Source organism: Choristoneura fumiferana, chromosome 5 (genome assembly GCF_025370935.1).
Source record: "Choristoneura fumiferana chromosome 5, NRCan_CFum_1, whole genome shotgun sequence".
In the NCBI taxonomy this organism is placed as follows: Eukaryota; Metazoa; Arthropoda; class Insecta; order Lepidoptera; family Tortricidae; genus Choristoneura; species Choristoneura fumiferana.
Window position 1 is genome coordinate 18,850,895 of NC_133476.1, and position 10,053 is coordinate 18,860,947.

Consider the following 10,053-nt stretch of genomic DNA (forward strand, 5'->3'; position numbering starts at 1 on the left):
TCTAGGCTAATGATGTTTAGATCCTTGTAAAATGACTTAAGTTACTAGGAAATCGATGATCTGACCCTGAATCTCAACAGATGGCACCAAACTCGCAAACGTTCCAAGTTGAGGAAAGTAAAGCACGTGGCAAAATCAAAAGACCGTATTGTGCTGTCAGTAACTGACAGCTTCCTTTTTATGATTTAAGTATTAGAGCCTTATCACACTGGCAATTTATGAATGAGTACCTACTCCCGCGAAAGTCCGTGACTGTACATACAATACGGCGTCCCAACCCTAGGCGCGAGGCACTCTGCGCGTTCGCCTCGCTTTTAACTCGTCCGCAAATCTCTAACGTGATATGGCTTTTAGAACCTCCCTTGTTTGTTGGCAGCCGTTCGTCAGCGTCGCCGGTCCCCGCGGGCACCCTCCCGCGGCCGGGCACCAAGCACGTGACGGTGACGGTGCAGGAGACGGTGGTGGAGCCCGCGGCGCCCGCGCCGGCGCCCGCGCCGGCGCCGGCGCCCGCGCGCCACCACGCTTCCACCGCCACGCGCGAGCTCGACGACCTCATGGCGTCGCTGTCGGACTTTAAAGTCGGACAGGACCAGGTAGGTAACGGCCTTAACACTGGGGCGTGCTGTGAGGATAGGCAGCGTACCGATATTAGTAGCAGTATGCGCTGTTGCTAAGGGTGACGGGGGCTGCAGCTTCTAGCGCTGCCCAACCTCACTACACGCCAATTAACAACGCGACCGTGGACCAAGTACCTTCATACCTCTTTATTTGTAATGGTATGCTCCAATACAGAAATGCCCTTGGTTGGTGGAACTGCTTAGATTTAGAAGATGCAGTTTACTGTTAATATTCAAAGGAAGTCCTTACGGGACCCACTCCTCTCGCAGTAGAAATTCCGCTTAAAGACAGACTCTGTCAGGTACCCGACCCGGTGGTGACGTTCGGGACATGCCTAATACAGTCACTCTGCTGGAACACTTAATTATGATCTATTATGTTACAATATTATTAATGATTTCTAGGAAATTTATGCGTTTAGGATACTGCGCTCCGAATAAAATTTTGTGGAAGGTCAAGTCAGCCGAAAATAGTACTAAAATTAACTTGTCTTGCGAAGTTGATGCCGAGACTTATTATAAGTACCTACGCAATTAATTGTAGACCGAAACAGAACGTTATTTTGTAAACAATAGACGACATCAAGGTTACAAAATGTACCTAACAGAAAACGAAGCCCAAGGTGCACACAAGCAACAAGCACAAGGCACAGCCAAAAACACATCTGACCTAGCATAATGCGCGGTTTTCCATTCATGTTTATTAGTTCTGACCTAATTGAATAAAATTCATTACTGTGTTCGAATCAACTTGTTTATAACCTGCTGTATCGGCTCAAGTAATTTTACGAGTGTCCGCTGTCGGCGTCGCTGATTCACCGCCCTAAGGCCCGCGGCCGCCCCTCGGCACACTGCACCACAGTAAACCACGCTTTTCCGTTTATTATAATATTTACAAGTCTCCTTTCTTGGGCCACGGCTATTTCCAGCCGCGTAAACAGGCACCTCTCCAGAGCGCGCCGTCCCGCTCGCACTTCCAAAGCGTGCGCCGCTAAAGATAGGCCACGGCGTTACATCACAGGCGTGGTGGGGCCGCGACTTATAATATTAGAGTACGTAGTGAAACATTTCGCTCAGACCGCATTCACTCCAGTCCACCCCGACCGGCCGGTCAGCGTCTGCACGTACGTGCCGGCAACTTGCGATACCATCAAAACAAACTCGGTACCGCAGATACTGACTTTTGACTTTGGTCGCAGGTGAGCGGCTCAGGAGGCGAAGGCGGCACGCACGTGTACCGTGAGAAGCGCGCGTGGCAGGAACACTACCGCAGCAGCCCGCGCCAGCCCGAGCCCGCGTCGCTCGAGCACATGCTCGGCTCGCTCCGCGCAGACATGAGCCGCCAAGGAGTCCAGACCCCCCAAAAGGGGTGCTGCAACGCCTGCGAGAAACCCATCGTCGGACAGGTGGAATACGCTTTTCCTCAACATCGAACCGTGGAACCTTGAAGTGTTTGAGTCAGTTCAAGTGCTAAGTCGGATTGTTTTGTTGTTTGGTGCAGGTGATCACGGCGCTGGGCCGCACGTGGCACCCCGAGCACTTCACTTGCGCGCACTGCAACCAGGAGCTCGGCACCAGGAACTTCTTCGAGCGCGACGGCCGCCCCTACTGCGAGCCGGACTACCATAACCTGTTCTCGCCGCGCTGCGCCTACTGCAACGGACCCATCCTCGACGTTAGTCTGCGGCTTCACTTATCCAGCAGCTCGGATTCTGATCGATCCGACGTCTCTGATTTTCACAGTCCTTTTTGTTTTTCAGAAATGCGTGACGGCGCTCGAGAAGACCTGGCACACGGAGCACTTCTTCTGCGCCCAGTGCGGGCAGCAGTTCGGGGAGGACGGGTTCCACGAGCGGGACGGCAAGCCCTACTGCCGCGCCGACTACTTCGACATGTTCGCGCCCAAGTGCGGCGGCTGCAACAAACCCATCATGGAAAACTACATCTCCGCACTCAACACCCAGTGGCATCCCGATTGCTTCGTCTGCAAGGTCAGTATCACTCCTGCTATAGGTCTCCCCGAAACCCGCGATCGCAAAAGGTTTGTTGGTACTAAACTCTTGTTGCTTTGCAAAGAGCGTTACGCCAGGTCAAGTATCGGTATGAACTGTCTTAACTGGATGTTTCGGTCACGCAGGAATGCCAAGACCCCGTCAAAGGCAAGTCCTTCTATGCGATGGAAGGCAAGCCGGTGTGCCCCAAATGCGTCGGCGTCGATGAGGAAGAGTAAAGGATGAAGTCTATGAACAGCCCCAAAACGAATGCCCTCCCCCTTTTCTTCCACAGCTATGCTCGACAACGAGGTTAAGGAATGCTCGTAAACAAAAACCGATGTTACCCTAACAGCTTAACAGAATTACGCACTAGATTACCTACTCATAGGGATAATGTATGTAATTTATTTTTGTAATATTATTGTAATTATAAGATTTGTACAATAAAGAGAACAAAAAAAAACAATAACAAAAAAATAACAAAAACAAAATGAGAAAAATTAAATAAAGAGAACAAAGGGGCCGCGGGCGCAGGTCAAGGTCCCGCGGCAATGACCCTTTATCAGTGCATTGTCGCGAAGGACGCGGCGCGGGCGCATCTCAATCGGGGTCAAGAGCTGCCCGTATAGGGTTTCCTATATATAAATACATAAATATAGGTGCATATGACGTCGCGCGCGCCGCCGCGGCTGCCGTAAATCAGGCTGCTTTGTTTATGGGCCAATGGATTAGGCGCTATTTAGAGCGTGCTATTTCCGCGCGTCGCCGGGCGGGAAATAAACGCGACTGCAAAACGGAGGTTGTGCTGTGCAGCGAGCGCGTATGTACAGCCCGGTTTATGATGCGCACTTTATGGCAATGAGCTTTAATGCTGAAAGCGCTAAATAAATAAATAAATATCACTGGGCAATTCGCACCAATTGACCTAGTCTCCTAAAGATATACTTAAATTGATGTAAAACACCTGAGATTCGAGAGCAAAAAATCGTATTTTTCATACATAATATCTGCCTCGATCGGGGCAAAAACTCAAACTTCGTGTTGAGGTACTTTAACCTCTCGACTATCCGGTAGTCATAGAAGCAAAACTGGAAGGATAACATCGAATCGTACGAAATCAATTGGATAGATTTGACACGCATACCTAATTAAAATGCTAGGTAATGCGGCTCTACTACTAAATTAAATAATAAATAAACACTAATCATATGTAACAGATTTTTTTATCTATCATATCGGCTTGAATACATTCCATTCCAGGGCACAGGGCCCCTCTTAAGACGAGAGGGCTTGAGTCGTAGGTCCCACGCGGGCTCTGTGCGGATTGGGAATTTCTTCGCAACTGTTCAGATTTCTTTGCGATGTTGTCTTCATTGTAAATTACAAACTTAATTTCGGACATAAAAATAACTCAGAGGTGCGAATGCCATAGAGGTCTAAGCTACCACAACTTATTAGCGGAGCGTGCAAAAATATCTGACACGTCCAAGCGGCTCTAGAAATAGAGTCGTAAGGTAGGGAAATTGTTTATAATGTATATAAATACTTTGTAAAGAAGCTGAAAGTTTTAAGAAAAGTGTTGATCGTAAATATTTTAATAAGGTTCAAAACCGAGTTATAGAAGCAAGGGGGATTTCGAAAAGAACATTTAAAAAAATTATAACTTAGTCGGTTAAATTTTTTGTTATATAATAAAAAAACACTCTTTTTAGTGTAAATAATCTAAGATACAATAGTTTAATATCAACTGCTCGTCACCTTTTACGAAAGATTGCTTTTTCCGATGCTGAGACGTTCATTATTGAGGAGTCCTGGTGCTTCACCACCCGTTTTGCCATATGCATTACGAGGAGCATAAGTTGCTTAGCAACTTGTCAAAGTAATTAAAATTCAACCCGTGAAATACTTGTAATTGACTAGTAACTCCGATGGTCAACTGTGGTCTTCATCATCAGTTCTACTTCACCAAATGATGATTTTCAAGAGCAAATTCACGAGTTACTGCTAAATATATCGAATTTACTATAGGTGTCCCTACAACATTTGAAGAGTTCCCTCGATTTCTTTAAGATCCAATGATCAGATCCTGATTTGGTGCTTATGGGACCTAAATGAAGACATGCCTACACGAACGCAATTTTTTTTTTCAAATCGGTTCATAAATGACGGAGTTCTGAGCTACCTAACAACATGAAAAAAGAATACAACCAAATTGATAACCTCCTTTTTTTTGAAGTCGGTTAAAACTATTAAACGATAGCAAACCAAAAAAAAAACATTCGACGTACCCAAGAGAAGTAGATAAAGTAACAACAGCTCTATATACTTCCAAATAAAAGTAGTGTTTCATAGTACACAAAAGTTGTTTCATAGTGCCTGTTTGTCTCTGAATTAAGTAAATTAGCAGGTATAAACGGTGTCTTCGGCGTTTATTTAAAAAAAATAGCAGAATATAATAAGTGCTACTGTATAACAAAAATAACAGTTTAACAATAAAAAATGTAATAAAAATCGTTTTTTTCTTCGATGCTCAAGTCGAGTATCTACCCGGTATCTAGCTGCTGGTTTCGGTAACAACTGTTTACAACTATAATTATACCTACATTCAATAACATAGGTAAAGAGCCGGTTATACCGACACGTGTTGGTTTTCACATGAGGGTAATGAGTTTCATCGATTTCCAATAAACTATTCCATTAAGACATTGGGTTCATAAATGTCCGTGACACACTGACATGAATGTGATATTTTTTTAGGACAGTGGGGTAAAACCATTAGGTACTTACAACATTACCTATTACTTATTTAAAAATTAACGATTGCATCCTACTTGACCTGACAGTAAAGAAGTGATTAAGTTAATCTAGCTAGATACTTATTTAAAAAGATGATATCTAGTATCTACTTAGTATGTGTCTAGAGCACGACTGGCCAAACCGAGGCCCGCTGGCCACAAATTTGCCCGCTAAAGCATTTAAATTTGCCCGCCAACGTATTGATCGGCTAGCCCGCTAATAGCACGACTAATTTTGGTAGATAAGTTCCTCTGAAAGTACTGGCCCAGCGCCTCCTTTGACTGAAAAATTTTGCCCACCTAGAAAATCTATTGGCCAGGTCTGGAGTATAAAAGATCGAAGACCCACGTCATCAAAATAGGTAACTGTCTATAGCGTGCATTGAGAAGGCAGCAGATTAAGAAGCGCTAGTGCTAATGCGTAACTACCAACTGCCGACCCAGCCATTGGCGTACCTATCTATGTAGTACGTAGGGTCTCGCCCCTGACATGCATGATTTTTGTGTGAAGATATTTATTAGTATTATACAATTTCGAATTGGTAGCCCAAACATCCTAGGATGGGCACTGGACCATGCTGGGGTGGGCACGGACCCAGCTATCGATCGATCCAATGCACGCCAATGAACAGTTACACAAATTCCTGAACGTTATTTACCGATGGTCCAACTTCTTCCAGGAATGCCGCGAGCCGTTCCACGGCGGCTCTTTCTTCGAGCACGAGGGCCAGCCGTACTGCGAGACGCATTACCACGGCAAGCGCGGCTCCCTCTGCGCCGGCTGCCACAAGCCCATCGCCGGCCGCTGCATCACCGCCATGTTCCGCAAGTTCCACCCCGAACACTTCGTATGCGCCTTCTGTCTGCGGCAACTCAACAAGGGCACCTTCAAGGAACAAAATGATAAGCCGTACTGTCACACGTGCTTCGACAAACTGTTCGGTTAGACGGATAGATGGCGTTGTTGTTAATGTTATGCGAGGTAATCCACAGGTTATGCGTCAAATAACCATACGAGTATACTTAAACTAGTTTGCTAATGTCGTTCGGAAAATGAAACAAAAGATCGGTTATCTTTTTTTTTCTCGCTTAAATCTTCAGGAAAAGGAAGAAAACTGACGAGTTACGAGCGATAACATTCTGGTTGTACTGTCAGTTCAATGTGTTGGTTCAGTCAACTTCCTGAACTTAAGCAACACAAGAGCGAAAACGCTCGCCGAGTCACAAGTAGAACTTACTCGTACGTCTATCTAGCCCTTTAAATGACTGCACATTCTGCTTTCGACACTTCAAGTAAGAGCACCTTCAATAAACAAAACGTGTTGTCACGCGTGGTTCGAAAATCTGTTCGGATAGATGGCGCTGTTAATGTTTTGCGGAGTAATCCACTTGTTCTACAATGACTGCGTTCTACCTCCGACATCTCACTAAGAGCACTTTCAAGAACCAAAACGACAGGCTTTGCCAAACGTGTTGCTACTCATTGCTTTCAGTTTTTTGCGAGATTCACGCCGTTTTAAACAGAAAGTCTATCTACTGATAAATATCTATTTACGGTTAATCAGTCTAACACCTAGACTGAAAATTATTTAATAAAGCACGCAAAACTTATCTCTTGATTTTATCAGTTTATTTATCCGCCATATTTTTATCAACCCACCAATGTGATTTGTTACAAGTTATGACAAATGTGTTTTCTTACTATAACTTTAATATTGAAGCCTTGAACTTTAATATTGACAACAATAACGTTTTTCATAGAACAGGAATATTAACCGACTTCAAATGTGAATGAAATTGTAATTATGAGACAACCCTTCAGATATCCTTTTCTGAAAAAATAAAGAATCGTCGGAATCTGTTCACAAAAACTTACACGCTTACGTGCTCACGCACGGGCACGGCTCATAACAGCAATTGTATATTTTAATATTTGTAATCTCTTTTTTTTTGTTTACGCGAATGGATTATTTATTGATAATGATAACAAATTAATTTTTTAGACATAATAATCTATGTTGTTCAAGGGCATCATACTGTGATTGCTGGTTTTATGGTAAATAAATATTGAAACACTGGTGCAAACGTAAAATTTACAAGTCTTAGTACAAAAATAGTTTTGACTTTAATACGAGTAGATATGTGGATTGGATGTTGGATTCTGAATTCTCTTATTGGAATTTGTAATAATATAAATTTCTTATTATAAGAGTAGAGTATTGAAGGTAGACAAAGTAGAAGTGGAGAGTAGTACTAGTTATGGTGGAAGTGAATATTGTACTTGATGTCAATAGTTAATGAACAATCAATTAATAATATAAATACCGTTTTACAATTTTATCGGTCGATTTGTTTTATGGGAGCAAATTTTGACTTTCTTAGCAGTGAGTAAGTGAAATTGTTTTGATAAATTAGTAATTTGTTGTTCATTCCGAAGCAACAAAGTACTAAATTGTTGGTGATTTAGAAATTAATAATTATAAACAGTATATGATAGTATAATCTCAAGTAGATAGATGGCCTATTAGAACTAAAAAGTCTGCGGAAATTATGCCAGTGTTGCTAGCATACACACGCGAGAAACTTTGTCGCTCATTACATCCCTTTCTAATTAATCTGCACTGAAAAGGATGCTCTAAGCGGCGAGCGATGAATCGTGTGTTTTGCTAATAGACCTGAGGCCGTATTGTCTAACACGCTGACGTTCGCGATCGCATTCATCATCTCTTTCTAGCCTCGTCTTAAACCATGTCACAAAAATTAGTGGTGAAATAGTACATTACTGTAGAGGCCGGGAAGTAGAGGGTTGCCGGCCAAGCAGATATAGATAGGATAGGGATGCGAGACCCCACATTCCGACCGAGGCTTGTATAGTGCTTTTCTCAAACATGACATGAAATAAAATAAAAAACAAGAAATCAAGCTGGCGGGACGCTAGTCTTGTCGTCCTGTTGTGCTTGTCTGCTGGCGCGTTAAAAAAATAAAATAAATATCATGGGACACTTGACACCAATTGACCTAGTCCCAAACTAAGCAAAGCTTGTACTATGGACACTAGGCAAAACGTTGAAACAAATGACGGTCGCATTGCCGGCCAGTGGCCGGGAAAGTTGTATGAAATCTCTTTGCAGGCCGATCGAGTGACCGCGCGCAGGCAGCTGAGCCGCAGCGCCTGCAGCACGATACTTCTTGGCCTATAATTTGTAACGCAACGTCAATATTTCATGTCAAGTTTGATAAAAGGATTGTAATTCCGAGTGCGTTAGACGATAAGGTCTCATAATAGGCAGAAAAAGGCCATGTCGACGTAAGCAGTAACACTTTTGTGAGTTAATATTGTTTATTGTCTAACTCAGGGGTTCTCAAACTGCACTTTGCGGCACCGGCCCAATGGCGTCGCGATAAGATATGCTCAGATACGTAGGAATTTGTTTCTATAAAACGAAAGTCGCAGTAAAAAGGTTTCAAACCCCTGGTCTAACTAGTGCATGTGATGTGATTTACACTAAGTATTTGTACTAAAACATTCGACGAACTAGATTAGATATAGGTACCTTTAAAATAATAGCCTATACCCATACTGAGATCTAGTTACAGAATGTATATATTTTTAACGTTACTAGAACATTTAAAGTTATGTAATTTTCTTACAAGTTTAATATTAAGTGGAGTAGATTAATAGGTAAGTTCATTTCATGTCCTCGTGCTATCCATAAATGGTTAGCACAGTAATATAAAATCACCGTTGTAATGAGTTGCCACGTACGATACAGTTTAAAGGAGTTTGCGTGAGAGAAAGCAAATATGGCAGATATGTCAGTCCTTAGAAAAAGGAGTTGTTTTTAATCTGCAAGAAACTATATCAATCTACAAATACAGTCTACAGCTATAATAGCACCTGTCAGTCAACAAAACAGGTACTAGCGTAGGTAATGATAGTATTCTAACGAAAACAACTCGTAATACTATACAGCAGGTATCCCAGCCTTTCTCAATGCCGGACTCTTAAACGATATTACAATTTATGTAAAGGGTGCCTTTAAATAAAGCCAGTCGCTCATCGCATAGGGTCTGCGTCCCCTGTAAACACATTGTCCAACGCGTATTCGTCATTTCTTGCGAGCGAGCGAGCCTGCATTGAACAATACGATGTCTGGTTTTAAGAACTAAATAAATTCAGCAACCTTGAGTTTAATAAGACCATACCGTCTCAATAAAATACTAGCAGGAGGCAATCATTAAATAAAACTCGGCACCGGCCATTATTGTGTTGTAAATGTTGAAATACATAAATATGCGACATAATTTTTTATCGTCTCGTTGCCACTCTGCAATTTTAACTTGAACTCTGCAATAATCATGTAGCTATTTTGGTTCATAAGTGTCACTTAAATAAAAAAAGAATAATTTTGAGATGAAAAAAATACACGCAAGTAAGTAAGTAATTTATTAATGCAATGTACGGTCAAAAGCATAAGTATATATGTATATGTTACCAAGACGTCAAAAATATCTATACACCTTTATGCCACTAAACATAAGGTTGATGTATACATATTTTGACGATATGGCTGTATATATATTTTTGCATTCGACTGAACTTACCAGTCAAAAAAAAAATACCCGATATAGATATTATATCTAAGT

The 10,053-nt window shown here is 42.4% G+C and overlaps 1 protein-coding gene across 6 annotated transcripts in view; it reads left to right on the top strand.

Moving 5' to 3' along the window:
* Nucleotides 1-9,583, top strand: part of LOC141428323 (leupaxin-like) — a 73,484-nt gene extending 63,901 nt beyond the window's left edge. For 5 of the 6 annotated variants that reach the window (XM_074088271.1, XM_074088270.1, XM_074088272.1 and 2 more), the window contains 5 exons: nt 377-593; nt 1,817-2,023; nt 2,119-2,292; nt 2,378-2,608; nt 6,087-9,583. In XM_074088271.1, the coding sequence (XP_073944372.1) occupies nt 377-593; nt 1,817-2,023; nt 2,119-2,292; nt 2,378-2,608; nt 6,087-6,353 (1,096 nt within the window). In that variant the 3' untranslated portion in view covers nt 6,354-9,583. Of the gene's footprint in view, nt 1-376; nt 594-1,816; nt 2,024-2,118; nt 2,293-2,377; nt 2,609-2,754; nt 4,351-6,086 lie in introns of those variants that run through there. The other variant, XM_074088267.1, reaches the window with a different exon arrangement.
* Nucleotides 9,584-10,053: the final 470 nt, after the last annotated feature.